The sequence below is a fragment of the Girardinichthys multiradiatus genome, chromosome 15, assembly GCF_021462225.1.
Source record: "Girardinichthys multiradiatus isolate DD_20200921_A chromosome 15, DD_fGirMul_XY1, whole genome shotgun sequence".
NCBI classification, from domain to species: Eukaryota; Metazoa; Chordata; class Actinopteri; order Cyprinodontiformes; family Goodeidae; genus Girardinichthys; species Girardinichthys multiradiatus.
The window spans coordinates 10,325,661-10,343,743 of record NC_061808.1 but is presented as its reverse complement, the minus strand read 5'-3'; the positions used below and the strand labels follow the sequence as shown (position 1 = coordinate 10,343,743).

Genomic DNA, 18,083 nt, shown 5'->3' with positions numbered 1-18,083 from the left:
CGTTTTTAACAGTTAAATAAGTTGTTTGTTACAGGATTCCACCCTGGAGAAAAAATGTCTCAAATGCATCATTAAAAGCTATATCCATGATGACTGCATGTCAACATTTGACCAAAGCTCTACATGTACAGTGGGTTAGCTTTTGAAAGGGCTAGCTATTTTGCTAGCTCCAAGTCCTTATGCTAAGTTAGGAGAGGTGCTAACATAATATTTCCTGCACAAGACATAAAGTGGTGTCAAAGATCAACACTCTGGAATGACAAACTATTCTTTTCAACGGGCAGCATTAGGTTTAACCTCAAATAATTTATTTTTTATGTAACTGGTTTTATTAAATGTGTGTTTTTTGTTGCCACTTCAGTGTCCATCTGTGTACTGGGCCTGAGTAATTGTATGAATCCAGCACTGACTCTAAGGGGTGCTTATATTGGTCATAGTTTAACAGTTCTGCCAGAATTGCACATAGTTTAATTAGCATATATATTGTTGTGTATAATTGCGAAACTGCTAAGAAAAAACATATTTTTCAGTGTTTTACGAAGAGATAGAGCAGTCACAGTTCTGTTTGCCTTTGGTGGAAAAATGTGTTGTGGCTGTGGATAGAAAAATACAAAAATGCCTCTCACTGCTTTGGGAAGTGACATCAGAATCATCAGATAGTATATACAGGTTTGTGGTTAGCTTAATTCTATTTTGAAATTGCTAAATATATCAATAATGTGGACAAAAATAATGCCAAATATCAAGTATTTGTACAGAAATATACATATATAAATATATAATATAGGCCTAATTTATTTAAAACTATTTTCTGCTCTTGACCTTGTTTTGGTTGTTTCATGTTCCTTTGTCAACATTTTATAATAGCATGCAGGATAGTAAAATGATTGTATTAATTAGTGCTTAATTGCTGGTCAGTATTACAGCAGTCTACAGATCAGTTTGTGTTTGCAATATTACTTTAGGATGACAATTTCATTTCTTGATTTGTTCATCGATAAATTTAATGTAAATTTTATTTTCTAAATGCAAGTTTTTGGAATTGTTCCAACAGTTTTTATCATTTCTTTTTCTTGCTTTATGAATGTGACTTACTATATTTTGCCTCCTAAGTAATATCAACCATCTGTTGTAAATAATTATGCAAATTAAACTTTTTAATGAAAACAGCACTATTTGTCACTTTTTATAGCCATATAGCAAACCAGGACTTGGCCATTGATGCAGCTGTTTCCCAAGATGTTTGATGGAAATTTAGCTATAAATATGGATGTTTCCTGAGAATTTCTAAAATACGTATATAATGCTTTAAAAAACTATTCATATTATTTAAACATTTCCATGTTGTGTTACATTACAACCAAATCTTTTAATGTATTTTTTTGGTTTTGATGACAGACCAGCACAAAGTAGCACTAAACTTCTAAATAGTCTGATCACAATAACTGCTAGCTTTGATTTTACATTATTTTGCCATACATACCTTTTTCAATGTCAAAAGATCGGTACAGAGCACCTTCTCCAATGTTTTTTGTCTCCCGACACGGCTTGTTACAACTGCAAGCAGGACTGCTTAGGACTTTTTCTTGCCACCTTTACTTGGATGCCAGAATTGTTGAGTACTTGACTAAACCTTGTTGTGTCTACATATTCCCTTGGCTCCTGAGCTGTGGTTCTCTCCAGCTTCTCCAGAGTTACACTGAATCTCTTGCCTGTTTCTCTTGGTTTTGCTCTCCTTTTCTGGCTTGTCAGTTTAGTTGAACAGCTATGTCTTGGTTGGTATGAAAGATAATGTTGTTTTGTGTCTCATGACAAGAGAAGCTTTAGGGTAAACCTGTAGTTTTGTTGTGTTAGATATAATTAATGAATCTCAAAACCAAGCTGCTGTAAAAGTCTTCTTTGGTTTTAGACAATTGATAATGTGCAAAATTAGAGGAGGAAACAGAGAAGCCATGAATCCAGAGGTTTTAGTTAAAGAACATTTTTTTATTACAGCAAAGAAGCCAAACATTACAGACAAGAATAATTATGAACCATGAATATCGACATCATACTTATACCGGCCTTTCATCCAGGCACCAGCTTCTTTCTCTGCTCTTCAGGGCAACAACTTTCTGAGGAAAGCTTTCCCAGAGGGGTATATACATTCCAAAAACAACAATAAAAACAAAAGTCTGGATTAATACGTGTCTTTAAATAACTTTTGGATCAGATCAGAAATCTGTAAAAAAAAAAAGAACAGTGAAGGTTGATGTTCCACCAACAGAATAAACTTTTTCAGTGAAAACTATAGCAGTTTTAACACCATTTGTCATGGATTTTAATCTTCCAAAAGTACAATCTGTGATTTTTTAAATCTACAACAAAACTAATGTTCTTAAGCTGGATCCATCATTCTAATCTCTACTGTTTATTCAACAATAGAGCCCTTTAGACATGACCGTATGCTCTCAATAACAGGGTGGAACATTTGACCTTTTATTTACAATAAAGTTTCCACTTTTTTGTCTCAGTCTGTGCACAGACAGACACATGTTGTATTAGGAAAGCTTGTAATGCCTCATAAAAAGCTTTTGTATTGATTAAACACAATTAATGATGGTTCAAGGAACTGAAAACATCGATCGTCCATAAGAACGCATTGAACAAAGCCCTGCTCAAGATCAATGTTAAAAATGCTTGTTTCAGTGTGGAAATTTAAATGATTAGGCACAATAAATGTACATGTATTACAACTCTGCATGTTTGCTGACTAAGCCTGTTTACATCACTCTGTCACTGTATATTCAGGGATAATGCTGAACAGGATATGAGGATGAAGATAAACAGCTTATCCCAACTAAGACGTTAAGAGGGGATTTAAGCCATTATCCAAAAATACACTGCGCATACAAATGCAACCAATGTTCAACTGACCATGAACAGAAAAGTGGGCTTTTAGACAAAAGAAATGGAAAACAGTAACTTTACAGAGATCCTTAAAAAGAAAACAAAGACTACTGGATTCCACCTAAATACTGAATACTATAAAGCTTTAATATACAGCTTCAATCAGGTGTTCTTAAACTCTTCTTTACGGACTGAGTCGATGTTATATCTAACGTGGTGAACCACTACAGGCTCAACAAATACTCTCATGATTCTATATGAAGGAGCCCATTCTGCGTCTTTATAAGTAGTTTAAGAAACGCTAGTGGTGGAGTAAACATGAAATGGAAAATGATTGTTCTTATAAGCAATGCAATAAACAAACAATAAATACAAACAATGTGCTTTATCCATATAGACATATTTACACAAAGTCTTTGGCTTATGAATAAACATCAGCAACAAAATAACACTAAAACAAAAGTGTTGGCCACCAGTGCACAGAACAAAAGAAGCCTGGGGTCAGTTCACTTCCAACTCATTCCAGGCCCAAAACAGAAACAAAACTATAAATCTAAGTGTTTTCTAAAAGAGAGTAAACCAATTTCTTTTTTATTAAATTATTTTTAGATGTGTTTTTTGAGTGACGTTCCGTTTGTGAACTGGATGAATTCAAAAATGGAATGGGCCCAGCCCTAAAACAAACATTACCGTGATGAGAAGTGGTCTATTTTACAATTTGGGGTACAAAAAATACTTCAGCATTTATATTCAGTAGATTAGTACACAATACAACAAGAAGTGAAACAGAAAATAAAATAAACTTGTAAACTCATATTAATACAAAGCTAATTGTCTTCATCTATATTCTGTTATCAAACAGTTTTGTGTAACCAGTTTTAAATGGGAACAAAATTGCTGAAAGATCATGATGTTAAACCTCAGAATTCACTATCACCTGACAATAACATGATAGTGGCTTAGGAAGAAACAAAAGCATCCACAGAGTTTGGCTGGGTTGTAACATAAGGTTTCTTGTTCTGGTACAAAATTACTGACGGCAAATATTCAGACATCACCATGATGAGATGCTCAACACTGAAGAAATACTCAGAAATCAGCATGGAAATGGGAATGCGGTGCCACTTTAACTTGCAGTTCGAAAGAAAAGTGTGTTTACAGCTTGCCAAAGAAAGGGAGACATCTACAGTCCACACTGAGTACTGCAGCAGTAACAACACAAAGCATTATTAAGTACATAGGAAAGGGTTTGTGGTGAGAGACTTGACAGTTAAACTGGGGCCCTAAAACATACAGGAGCCCACCGGCACTCAAAAAGCTGTACAATAAGCATAAAGAATAAAAAGCAGAAACATCTCTTCCGCTGCACTCCTCATCACTTCACTGTTATTTAAAAGTCCAAAGGCTTCCCTTTGTTCAACAACTCTGTACAAAGAGCTGACTTTGATTGCACCATTTGTTGAGCAAAAAAAAAAATTATGCTACAGGACGCGACAGAGGGAATCAGGAGCAAGCAAAGGCAAAATATCAAGCACAAGAAGAGGATAGATCTTCCCTTCCCTCTGATCTTCTTTGCTCCTCTTAAGAGGACTCAATGAACTCGAGAGCCAGCTCATAACAGAACCGATATTGTTCCTGTGAAAAAACAGAAACAAATATTCTTATTATAAAAACTTATAATGTATACAGAAACATGTTGTTTATCAAAACGTCAGTAAAATAACAAAAACTTTCTGTTATTCATTTTTGTTGTTTATTAAAATTGTACAGGGAGCATCATCAAAGAGTGCACACAGCAGTGTGGGAGTGAAAATCAAATTTAACTCCAAGTTAAAGCATGTCATAGGATGTAAAACATGAATAATCTAGTTACACATAAAGTGGTGGATGCGCCCAGCTTAGAACCTGAATCTTTACATGCACAGGTAGAAAATTGCTTAAATCCCCAAAAGCTCATTTGGTCACATGAAAGAAGTCCTACAAGTAGTAAATAACAAAGCATTGCATTAAGGCAAATTTTATGTGACAATGGTCCCAATAGCCATAGGTTTTTAACCTATGGAGCCTTACAGGGTGAAGGTAGCAACAGTAATAGAGGCGTAACCGGTGGGTTGCCGTTTCGAACCCCCGCTCTGTCTGTCTCACTCGTTGTGTCCTTGGGCAAGACACTACACCCTCCTTGCCTGCTTATGTTGTTTAGAGGGCTGAGTAGCACCTGTGTGTGGCAGCCTCACTTTTGTCAGTCTGCCCCAGGGCAGCTGTGGCTACAATGTAGCTTACTACTGTCTGTGTGTGAATGGGTGAATGACTGATTGTAGTGTAAAGTGCTATACAAGTGCAGGCTGTTTACCATTTATTTGTCTATTTCTTGTGTTTCATCAGCTGTTCGTTGTGTGTGTGTGTGTGTGTGTGTGTGTGTGTGTGTGTGTTTGCGACTCTAAATTAGGAGCAACTCACCGGAGTATCCACCATGTTGGGCTTACTGTTCCTCAGAGTCTTCACAGCGTGGAATACATCAACCACATTCTGTCTCTTTGCCATCTCGCACACGATGCTGCTCGCACAAAATACTCCACTACGGCCGCCTCCATTTCTACAAAGATACAGAAAATAGCAGAGTGACCTCACAGAATGCACAAATTATTTTAGCTATTGTTTTGGATGTTGTCACTGGGCACTTGTTGTGGTGCAGACATAACCAATGCAGCACTGATTACTACGGTACTTCTTATTATAAAAAGAAAATTGTGCCAGAAAAGACAAATATGATTATTTTAAGCTTTAAGCTTTATATTTGACCTGTTTATGAGCACTCCTTAAATAAAAATCAATAAAAACAAAATGAGATTCGATGCGCTGTTCTTACAGGCAATGCACAATGGTTCTTCCTTCTCCCTCCTCCCCCTCCCGCTGCCACTGGTCGACCTGAAGTATCAATTTCAGGAAGGAGCGTTTGGATGCAGGGACCTCTCTGTGTCCTGCCCAACCTAAGTACTGGAACTGACGAACCATTAGATAGCCTTCCTGTGGCTGGAACATGAGAAAAGACACTGGTGAGGAAAGTAGATATGCAGACAGCTCATTTGGTGATGGATTTTGCAAAGATATTGAGCCCAGTTAATACAAATCAGCATACTAACCCTGGTAAGGTTGCAGACTCTGAAGAGTCTACTAATAACATCACAGTCCATTGAGCAAGACATGCATTCTACTTGGACTGGACCATAACGCAGCATGCCCTCTTCTGGCCAGTACTGAGGACAACCCTTTAAATAAAAATAGATGTGAAAATATATTTTTTAATTAAAATTACCAAATCTTTTGCAGACATAACTAATAAACACAATTCAATTGCTTGTTGCAATGTTATACCTACCTTTTGTTTTTAATAGAACCTTTTGCTCTGGTATACATTAAGGTTTTCAAAATGTGGACTTTCATTTAGAACTAAAATACTTTTTTTAAGATAAAGAAAGATTCCGACTCTTCATTATTTCTATACTTAAAAAAGTATAGTGTTGTCTGCTACTAGTTAAAGTGGAAACAGACTGTCTGCAACAGAGGAGGAGGCCCTCACTGTTAGCTAGACAGTAGCTTAAGTGTGGGACAAAGCTGCAAAAACTAGTGATGAAATGGTGAACTGAAGATTCAAAACCTTCATGTTATGTGCTTGGCACTGGACAAACAAACCTTCAGCTTGGACTGGTCCTTCACTCAAACTGGTTCTTTGCCATACATAGGTAGCCATTTTGGTTTAGAGGGATTTGGTAGTTCCTTTATGTCTAAACCAAAAAAGGAATTTTACTGAACTTAGTGGCAACGTTTCTAAGGCCTAATGCTATTTCAACCCTTGTCTTTCATTCTTAGCACTAACCCTACATATCTAAGAAGTAGGGGTCCCACTTTTATTGTTGTCTTGCCCTTAAAAAGTTTGATTTTTTGTTGTGGCGCAAATACACTCAAATATTTTCAGTGGCACAGTAATTACCTTAATGGCAACACATTTTATATGTGCTGCCATGCGGAGCCCTTTGTGATTCCATATTTGTGAAAGGTGCTATATTGATAAACGTACAACTTCTTTACATTTAGTTTTGCGTATTATAATTTTTTTCTCAAAAAGTAAAAAAAAAAAGTAAAAATATATACTATTCCACTCTTTAAAGTATTTTGTAACAATAGCAAAAACACATGGATAGAGGGAGACGCCTAAGAACTGTGGACAAACGGATTCAGTTTCCTCCCTCCTGCTGAATACTTTGTTGTTATTCATCAGAGATTTTATTTCTCTATTATTACAATGTTGTCAGTGTAGTTGAACATGCTTATTTGCAGTTTGTTAGGCATTTTTTATAATAAAAAATTACATATGAAAACCATATTAGTCATTTACCTGAGCCAAGTCAATCTCGTTCAGCATCACCAGACTGGTACATCCATAGTCATAGACTAGTCGCCAAAAGTCTTTAACTGTATTGGGCAAAGGATGCTGGGTAACGATGAATGCAGCAGGCTGTCGGTAGCTCTACAGGTCACAGAGATAAAAATAAATGACTTGAGGTGTTTCTTTAAAAAAAAAAAAAAAAGAGCACTATTAGACATCTGTAAATGAAATACCTCTTCTGTTCTCTCTTTCACACACAAACATCAAGCAGTGTATTAGGACAGTTTGTGAGATAGAACAGAGGAAGCATACGTGAAAGGGGAATCTTTGGTCAGGTGATCATGCAGTGGGTTTTAACCCTGAGGGTCAGGAGCATGCAAACACATTTAGCCTAAAAACACTTTCTAAATTTAAAAGGCACAGTTTTCGGTTCAGTTAGTTCAGCAGGCAGACTTTAACAAAGGTCACATAAAAATAATCTATCTATAGCTAACCAGTTCTGGCATACAAAAATCAATCAATTACTGACATGATGAACTTACTGAACTGAAATTTAAATGAGCCCACATTATTTGTAGATGAAAATGAGCAATTACACATGGGACACAGGTGAGAATGGCTTTGGTGAGCGAGAAGTCATGATAATGATGAGAATCTGTTGTCACAATGAGGTTTGTGAGTAAAACATGAAACTGGTTGCTGAACAACACTGAAGCCATGAAACAAATCCAGTATTAGAGTTTTGAAGTCATATCCCGTTACCTGGAACTCTTCAGACAGCTTGGTTAGAGAGAGGCCAGAGGTAAGTACCTAAATTTTAAATATAAACAACTGAAACTCAACTGAATCTCAATGGTTTTACACTGACTGCAGCAGTTTGTCCTCCAACAGCTTTGCTGGAGAGAAGCCACATTTCTATCAAAAACATGCTTGTTTCAATTTCTTAAAGATAACAGAAACTACTGACATACCTACAACCCATCCCTTACTGTGTTTTTCTGCCTCTCTAATGGGAATGACCAACTGAAAATGATCAGATAATGTGATTTTACCCTTACATTTCTGCAGAATCAATGTTTTCGTTTTTCAGCTAATGAGAACATGAGAAACAGCTGTGTCAACTGTCGCCAGTGCAAGCAATGTTTGGGTGGTGGCCAGAGAAGCTTGTGGTTGGTCTTTTTAGAACCTGGATTTGTCTCTAGCCTTCTGCTGTTAAAACCACAAACACAGCATCACACAAACAGGAAGGGGGAGTCTGTGTGTGTATATCTGTAGAAAATATATGCTCCCCTTTTTGAATAAATTTTAATCTTTTTAAAGTCTGTATCATTTTCAACAGAAAAATGACTGCAGTTTGGGACAACATAATATTATCTTTTTCTTTTAAGAGTTATTATGAACTGTGTTAAATTAACACATCTCTTCGGTTTTTACACAATGTCTTATGAAAAGAATACATCATGTCCCAAACTACTCCTGCTACATTAGTTGAAAATAACACAACCTTCCTGGAATATATGTGCATTTGATAAGTCATTAACTTACATCCATCAAGGCAGCATTGATGTAATTGCTGCTTTCTCCGTCTATTGTGATGAGAAAGGGCAGGCACCTATCAGGAGGAAGGCCATCCATGAAGCGGTTCTTATCTTGGTTTCTAGGCAACAGTGCAATGCTGCAGTCTTCTGGCTGGGGCTGTGGAGTCACTGAGTTTAATGTCTGGCAACAGAGAGAAAAGGAGGAATTTAAACTCATTTCATATTTTTAAGATGCTGTTACATTCAAGTTAGAAGTATTGCTAAAAATGAAGTGATTCATTGATGTTGGCATGTGAACAGCAACAAGTTTATTGCCACTTTGAAGAGCATTCATATCTCTTGAACTTTTGCCATGTTACAACCACAAACTAATGTTTTTCATTAGCATTTTATGAGATAGCTCAACAAGAAGTAGTGCCTAATCGTAAAGTGGAAGGAAAATGATACGTGGCTTTAAAAATGTTTTGCAAAACAAATCTTAGAAATGTGCATTTGTATTCAGGCCTCCTTGAGCAATGCTGTTTAGAACCACATTTGAAAGGATAGGGGACTAACATTCTTTGCAAAATAGCTCAAGCTCAATATGATTGGATGGAGATTGTCTGTAAACAGCAGTTTTTAAATCTTGCCACAGACTGACTGGGCCATGCTAATGCAGTTATTTGCTTTAACATGCATTGCAGCTCTGGCTGTATGTTCAAGGTCGATGCCCTGCTTGAAGATTAATTTCTTCCTTATTTTTTTACTTTTTTTGAAACCTTTACAAGATTTTCTTTTAGTATTTTTCTGTTTTTAGCTTCATCTTTTTCATTTACGTTGACAATCTTCCATGTCCCTGTAAAAGAAGAACATAAAAAAATTGTTTTCTGCCACACGTGGATTTGTGCATCTCACCAGGCAACAGCCCTCATTTCAACATGTTTGCAGTTTCCCCTACATGTATTGTGGCAAACTGCTTGTAGCTTTCTTTCAGAAATGACCTTCTTCTTGCCAAATAAACAGCCAATTCCTCCTGCCTCCCAGCTCATCCCATAATCATGCTAGGTCAAAAGGAGTTTATTGACATATTAAACTGCAGCACATATTCTTTAACTAATATACCACTACCCTCTTCTAGGTGACAACATATGGCCAGTAATTGCATTACTGGTTCAAGCTTGGCATTTGGAGGTGCATTTCTTGCTAGGAAGACATTTGAATATGGTAATTCGATTTTAAATGTCAACTATTACCTTTTTAATTTGTGTTGCTGTTTTCTTATGTTTAATCACCAAGAATAAGATTAAAGCAGTAAAATGTCATTAAGGATGTTTTAAGAAACCAGAAATTTTCCTGTGAAATGAAAAACACTAAACAGGTACAGAGGCTATTAAAAACAGTCAGGCTCCTTAGCACAAAAACGATAGACGGAACAAAAGAGATGCATAAATAGTTTGATCAGCAACTCTTCCATCCAAAAAACCCTAAACCCAAACCTCACCCAGACCCCATTTTAAACTCACACAGAACAATCTACATGAAATAACATTAGAAGGCAAAAGTACCCAGTTTACCTGGAACTCATCTTTCAGGTGGGACGAGTTGGTCTGGGAGTCGATGCGAATCAGCTCATAATATGCTGCTTTGAACTCACAAACTGGTATTGCCGTCTCTCCACATAGACACGCCTCCAGGATGGCATCATGTATGAATATATACTGTTCCTGTATGTGATTTACACCACAGAACATTATGACATTTAAAACCCATAGAATCTGATAAATAAAGCAGAAGTGAAACACCAGGCAGCTAACACAAAAAGCTGAAGTCAAGGTGAAAGTGAGGATGAAGACGCTGTAAGTGACAGTGAAGACTGATGGAAAATGGATGCATGGATGAGATGAAATGAAATGACGTGGCTTATCTTACTTTTGGTACTTTTTAAGCAAATTAAAGATGCTCTTTTTGTATAAAACGATAGTGAACAGCTATAGGCTCTCTAAGTAATAGGATGATGACAGAATCTAGCTGTTCAGCTGAATAAGGCTGATACAGAAGAACTAAATCCTTTGCAGTGTACTTGATTTGTGAATTTTAAAAAAAAGCTTTATTCCAGGCATCTTTGGTCGTAATGTTTCACAGTAACCATACATTTTCTGTTCTGTTCTAACTGTAATGAGGTGACTTCTATATGAATGAATGTTAGATAACTACCTACAGCTTAGCCATCTGTACCATGCTGATGGCTAAGTCTCCAGGTGAGAGTTTTCTTCTGTCTAATCTAAGGACAGGATGCAGATGGAGGATGGGTAATGCAGTCACCTCAGTCTGTACCATGTTGATCCTCCTGGAGCGGAGAGCTTTTACACAGTTGTAGATGTCGACGACTCCTTCTCTCTCTGCCATGTCCAACATGATATCAATCACTATGAAACAGCCTGTGCGCCCTGCTCCAGCACTGCAGAGAGATAGATAGCAATACAAATATTTCAAATTGCAAAATCAATATTCATCTTTATATCCAGTCCAGAAGTCTTAGTTTCGATACTAGGCACATTTATTGGTACCTGTTGAAAAAAGATGTGTGAAATAAATTAATCTTTTATTGCAGACCCATAATCTAATACTAAAAGCAAAAATCAGAAACTGTTTGTCATGTAAAGGGCCTTTACATGACATTAGCTGGGAATCACCCATTCATTTATCCATTATCTATACCCGCTTGTCTTTGCAGGATCACAAAAGAACTGGTACCTACAGTATCTCCAGCAGTCATTGAGTGAGAGGCGGGGTACACCCTGGACATACTCATGCCTAAGGACAATTTTAGAGAGACCAATTAACCTAACAGTCATGTTTTTGAACTGTGGGATTACTTAAAGACAACCCACAATTGCTCAGGGAGAACATGTAAACTCAATGCAGAAAGATCCCAGGTTGGGATTAGGACCGAGGACCTTCTGGCTTCAAGGCAACAGTGCTACCAACTGCGCCACCGTGAAGCAGCGCTATATAAATAAACTGAATTGAATTAACTGGAAATCTTTCTTTGTTTCATGTCGAACTGACCTGGAGAGTTTCCTCGTAAAAAGTTTAATCTTAGTCTCATCTGACCAAAGCAGACAGTTCAAGGTTCCACAAAAAGTTTAGCAAACTCAGCGTTTAAGTTTGTGATGGTAGGACTGAAAAGCCTTTTCTGACATCACTCTTAAACAACCTATACCATATTATTATTGTTAAAACGGCATGGTGACCTCATGATGCTCCTCTCTGATTGCTAGTTCCCTAACTTTGAAGTTTGGATATTTGTTTGCCTCCCTTACAGTCCCGCTTATACAATGTGCTTCTGTTACATTTATTTGGAGGAACTGTTGTCACCCCTATCAAAAAAAATTAAGAGGGACTACCAACAATTTGTAACACAGGTGATGTAAAACAAAAAAACAATTATTTGTTAATTAAGATATTTTTTCCCACTGAATAAAATATACTAAAACTAAATGATGGGTCCTTAAAAACGTTTTCCTACTCAGATTATGTTACTGAAATTAAAGATGCATTTAATTTGATGGTTTGTACCAGTCTTTACCATGGTTGCCAATAAGTATGACCAGCATTGTATGTTTACTATGTAAAAATCTGCATGAATATTCATACCTGCAGTGGACAACTATCGGCCCCGCGGACGGAGGGTTGGACATTTTGACTCTGCGGATGAAGGAAAGTAGTCCAGTGGCGTGATATGGAACACCATGATCAGGCCAGCCTGTGAAGTGGAACTGCTTGACCTCTCGCACCTCATTGAAACCACGCTGTATGAAAACAAATATTTTTGTTAGGATAAAGCTCAAAGAATCAACAAGAAACAAGACAGCCTGATTAACTTACAAACAAAATTGCTGGCTGGTTATTCTGCTATAAATATTGACTGTTCTCTCTCTCTTCTTTCCTCTTCCTAGAAGCTACACCTGGTCTGACTCTGTGTTTAGCTGTGACACCTTCCTGGAGGGGGGGGGAGGGGGGCATCATGCTGCAAGTCACTGACTTGATGTATCTGCTGGGTTTCCTTCGATAGAAAATCTTTTTAACCAATTTGAATAATAAACTAAATCTGACCGCACTGTTCAATAGTTAGGATTAATTGGAATGTATGTACTCGACTTGAAATCTGTATGATTCGATTGAACCGAAGTGCCCTGAGGCGACGTGTTGTGAATTGCCGCTATATAAATAAAACTGAATTGAATCGACTGTGTTGCAATGTGGCCATATTAAAAATTATTCATGTGTTTTCAATAAAATGCACATCAATTATTGAAAAACATTATGCAGAAGGATTAATTCAGAACATTTTAGTTTAAGAAGTAAACTTTAATAAAAAAAATGTAATTACCTTCAGGGGCAAAGAAATAAAGTTATTTTCCAACAACTGTTTCTAAGTGTGTTATGAAATCTACTTTAGGTCCCAAAAATCTATCTAAATATACAGCTTGCAAAGAAGTTGTAATAAAATTGTTTTTTACCCCTTATCATGAAACAAATGTGACAATGTTAATTATTCCTGACAGATAACATATATTTCTTCTCAAATTCTCTCTTCTAAAGATATTACAGTAAAAATTCCACCCCAATAAAAATAGGAAAGTGTCCAATAACAACATTATTTTTAATTTATTGGCAAATGTATTTATTAACATAGCAAATCATAATAAATTGTGGTAAAACATAACTTACCCTCTCCAGGGTAAATGTACGGACCACATATTCAGCCAGAGGTTCCACCTCCACAAAAGTCACCTTGAAGTCGCCGTACACCTCAGCATCATCTGGCCAGTACTTATAGCATTTAACCTGGAAAATGCAAATATCAAGATTATGTTAAAGACAACATAGGCAGCTATAGCCACAGAATCATAATTTGGTTTAGATCACAAAAAACAAAAATGCCGCCTTAAATAGTTTTGATTCCAGTGCTGAAAAAACATTTTCATGGTGACGACAACTGTTGTGTAAAGAACAAAAGCAAAGCTTAACTTTACCACAGATGATAAACGAACCAAAAGGAGCAGCTTACCCTTCCGACCTCCACCAGATTGGTTACCATAACAATGCAAGCCGACTGTTCTTGCCACACCATCCTCCAGAAATCATAGACCGTCTCATGAACAGGACCTACACACAGACACAGTATTTCTCTATAGATAAGTAACCTGCTTTGTCTAACTACATTAGCATTCTAAAGAAAATTAATCGTGGCATGTGTATTTCACTCTTACCTTGAGTAGCTATGTAGTGACTGGGTCTTTGATATCCCTAAAAACACAACATCAGTTTCAGTATGATTATTTACCACAAATCTTTGTTTTACTTGACGGGAAATATACACAGAGCAACATTACTAATGTCTTGTAAATGCTTCTGTTTTTTTTGTTTTGTTTTGTTTTGTTTTAACTGGGCATTATTTTGAGCATTTGATGCATTTGTAATGTCCTCTTTGTCCAGTTTCTTTTTTTTTTTTACTTCTCATTATCTATTTTTTTAAAGTTAGTAGCTTTACTATATTGCTACAATCACCTTTCATGTTTTTAAAGAACTGTGCACACTTATCAGTCCAATAAAAACCATTAACCAGGTTTTTCAGAAGACATCAAAAATTTGGGCTATGCACAAAGTTTTTGCATACATTAAGATCTGAAGAAAAATGGCAGGTGGGCAAGATGAACTGAAATCTTTCATGCAGCAGAAGCCCCAGCAACTCAAAGATGTGCATTGTGACTCGATGCACATCAGGAAAGTTGTATGCATGAATGTGTGGGTGGACTGGTGTGAAAAGGTTGAGGGGCGTGACTGAAAAAATCTACAGTGATACTTACATCCCTGTACAGCCAAATCTACAGCCCAAGCCACAGGCAGAAAGAACAAGTGGAGGAAAGAAAGAAAGCACAACAATGTCAGTGAGTGTCAATCAGAAAAAAAAGAAAAGCTGCATTGACATAATGGAAGACTGACCATAAGGCATGCAAAATAGTTGTTCAAGAGTGCAAATTAGACTGAATAGAAAAAACACCGCAACAGATCGCCGAGTGTCTATTCTATTCAAACTAATTTTAGTTTCATGTGAGTTATAGCATGCATCTAAATGACAGTAAATAATAAGACAGAAAGACATGCTGCAAGCATTAAAAAAGCATGACATGTTTTAAGAACATGCACATGTGTAGAAGCAAAAGCTGGAAAAAAGAGATAGAAGATGGAAATGATATAAGATAATCATGCTACCAAGCAACAGTTAAATGGATCAGCAGATGAATGAAAATAAATTGCATATGGATGATACAAGTTCATCTTTTTACACTTTGAGTATGTTTCTAAAACTGGTTTTCATGTTTTGATAAGTTAAGTATGAGAAACTGTGAGTATTTGGAAGATAGCAGCATTTGGTTAGTTTTGGAAAGGTCAAACACTAAAACTTGAAAACACAAAATTTGGATTTGTCCAAGGTTTACAAAGCAAGTCATGAATTCACTCATTTCACTCTTTTTATTTTATAAGGGCCTAAAAGTTACAAAGTGTGATTTAATGATCAGTTTATGCTAAACTTTTTTGTAACCAGCTACAGCACTTACACCAATTTGCTGTATATTGCTGTTTAGATTTCTCAACTGTCCACCAATGATTAGGGGTACAAAATCCAAATGACAAAATAGATTGATGTATTGTGTGTAAGTCAAACAAAATAAAATAAATTAGATGTAGAAAGATTGGGTTAATGGATGAACTAATCTTGAAATAAGACACAAGAACGGACATCTTTAAAACACACAGGAACTGCATGTGTGGGGTGGTTTTGGCAATGCTGGATGCATAAGATGGTTTGATGCATGACTGATAGACGCAATAAAGGTATATAGGCCTGACATACGAGCGAGGGAGTGTGGTTTCGTTGGTTTCGTTGGGAGCCAATAGTAGCATTCGATGTGTTTCCACTTACATCGATGTAGTTGGCGTTGATGTAGTCAGAGGATGGGTCGTCTTCTATGGGCTGCAGAATAACCCTTGAATGATCATCTTGAAAAAGATAATAGAAAAATGGTGTTGTTTGAGTAAAATCTATTTGTAAATAAAGTCTTACAACAATAAAAAGTACAAAATAGAAACAATATTTTGTTATAGATTTATAGTTTTTTTTCATTTTGGATCATAATTTTGAAACCAAATTTGATAATAGCCGGTTTTCCACCTAAAGCCTCAGGATTTAAAGCCCCAGGATTTGTTTTACCCAGGCAATAGGAACCTCAGGGAATATCATATCATACGTCCTTTTTCCATTGCCTAGAGAGGCCACGGACAATTTATTTAAATTAGCTTAATGACAATACACCTTCATTCCAGCAGATGGCATTACTCCTTTACTCAGTTTAAAAGCTAATAAATCATTTTGATAAATAATAAATGATGAGCAGCTGTAGAGTTGTATACAGTTGATTAATTCCTTCCATTATTCATTAGGTTGCACTGGATCCATAAGCAGGAAAAGGTTTAATCATTATTTTACATTTAATTTTTGCCAACCTGAATCTGGCCAGAGTTGTTGCTTTACAACTGCATGATGTATTTACAATAACTACTGATTAACACACTTATAATTTTTTTTATTATCATTAGGTAAACTCATATCAGATAACTACAGAACATGCTTTTAGCAAAAGGTTTATTCATTAGAATAAAAAAACCTGTTGATTACAGGTAATTAATACCATGACTGTCTAATCATAAGCAACTATTTATATAAAGTAGAAGATGCATAGAGAGTAGAGCAGAGGATGGCAGGATGAGTTGTTCGCTTTTGGGAGACTGCTTGCAAACCTGGAACTGTTATCTCTCCTCTATGAAAAATTTAAAATATTAAAGAGTTCATTCTCCACTAAGTAATGCTTCCATGAAAAGACTTAGGGAATGTGTATTTTTTATGTCCATGTAAAATTTAAAGTACTCTGATCATAACCATTGCATTGAAACATTTGTCTTACAGAACTGCAGTGAAATAGTTAATAATAAAAAAAACAATAACTTAAAATGTCACAAATTTCTGGCAAAATATATTTCGTTTTTTTTTCTGGTACTAATAATACTACATTTTATTTAAAAGCGCCTTTCATAACACTCAAGGACATTGTACAAGACAAGTTAAAAACAGCAAACAAAGCACAAAAAAACCAACAAAACATCAGCAACTTAACATAAATAAGACATTACAGGGTATATGCAGATTTAAAAAGGTGAGTTTTGAAATAGATTTTATGTTGAGGAAGGGAGTCAATATTATGGATATCAGGTGGCAGCTGATTCCAGAGCTGGGGGGCAGAGTAAGAGAAAGCTCTGACCCCCATGGTGCTGAGGCGGACAGAGGAAACAGAGAGGTGAATGGAGGAGGAAGACCTGAGTGAACAGGAGAGCGTGTGAATACGGAGGAGCTAAGAGAAGTAAGGTAGGGCCAGGTTGTAGATGGCCTTGAATGTAATGAGGAGTAGCTTAAAATTTATTCTGGAGTTTATGGGGATCCAGTGTAGCTGTTGTAATATGAGAGTGATGTGGTGGAAAGAGGGGGTTTGGGTAATGATACAGGCGGCAGAGTTCTGAACCATTTGAAGTTTATGGAGGGATTTTTGTGGAAGACCGTAGAGAAGAGAATTACAATTGTCAAGATGGGAGGTGACCAGGCTAAGATTGAGGACAGAAGTGGAGTGGACTGAGGCATGGAAGGAGGCGGTTTATGGAACACAGGTGGAAATAAGTAGATACAATTATTAATATGAGATTGAAAAGAGAGAGTGCTGTCGAGGATGAAACCCAAACTTTACCTGAAAGAAGGGGGACATTGAGGAATTGTCAATGGTCAGAGAAACGTTATTGGCTTTAGAGAAGGTGGATTTGGTACCAATTAAAATAATTTCAGTTTTATCTAAATTAAGTTTAAGAAAGTTTGTTGTTAACCAGGAGTTGATAACAGAGAGACAAGAAAAAAGATGGGAAGGGGGTATTGCGGATGGTGGTTTAGAGGAGAGGTAGAGCTAGGTGTCATCCAGGTAGCAGTGAAACTTGTTGTTGAATTAGTGGAAGATGAAACAGAGGGGAAGGAGATAAACAATAAAAATAAGTGGCCCTAGGACAGAGACCTGTGGTATGCCAAAAGAGACAGGAGAGGGATGGGAACGGAACATTTTAAGTTGAATGAACTGACTGCGACCAGAGAGGAATGAATGGAACCAAGAGAGGGGGTATCTCTGATGCCA

General features: G+C 36.6%; 1 protein-coding gene across 15 annotated transcripts in view; it reads right to left on the bottom strand.

Moving 5' to 3' along the window:
- Positions 1 to 1,965: 1,965 nt before the first annotated feature.
- The window catches only part of ptprk (protein tyrosine phosphatase receptor type K), a 144,580-nt gene continuing 128,462 nt past the window's right edge, over positions 1,966 to 18,083 (bottom strand). For 5 of the 15 annotated variants that reach the window (XM_047388779.1, XM_047388778.1, XM_047388772.1 and 2 more), the window contains 15 exons: positions 15,713 to 15,858; positions 14,664 to 14,681; positions 14,067 to 14,103; positions 13,865 to 13,962; positions 13,525 to 13,641; positions 12,448 to 12,602; positions 11,113 to 11,248; positions 10,365 to 10,514; positions 8,819 to 8,992; positions 8,036 to 8,053; positions 7,283 to 7,414; positions 6,030 to 6,155; positions 5,756 to 5,919; positions 5,347 to 5,482; positions 1,966 to 4,524 (listed from right to left, as the gene is read on the bottom strand). In XM_047388779.1, coding sequence (XP_047244735.1) covers positions 4,471 to 4,524; positions 5,347 to 5,482; positions 5,756 to 5,919; positions 6,030 to 6,155; positions 7,283 to 7,414; positions 8,036 to 8,053; positions 8,819 to 8,992; positions 10,365 to 10,514; positions 11,113 to 11,248; positions 12,448 to 12,602; positions 13,525 to 13,641; positions 13,865 to 13,962; positions 14,067 to 14,103; positions 14,664 to 14,681; positions 15,713 to 15,858 — 1,661 coding nt within the window. In that variant the 3' untranslated portion in view covers positions 1,966 to 4,470. The remainder of the gene's footprint in view (positions 4,525 to 5,346; positions 5,483 to 5,755; positions 5,920 to 6,029; positions 6,156 to 7,282; positions 7,415 to 8,035; positions 8,054 to 8,818; positions 8,993 to 10,364; positions 10,515 to 11,112; positions 11,249 to 12,447; positions 12,603 to 13,524; positions 13,642 to 13,864; positions 13,963 to 14,066; positions 14,104 to 14,663; positions 14,682 to 15,712; positions 15,859 to 18,083) is intronic. The other 10 variants (XM_047388781.1, XM_047388784.1, XM_047388787.1 and 7 more) reach the window with 5 other exon arrangements.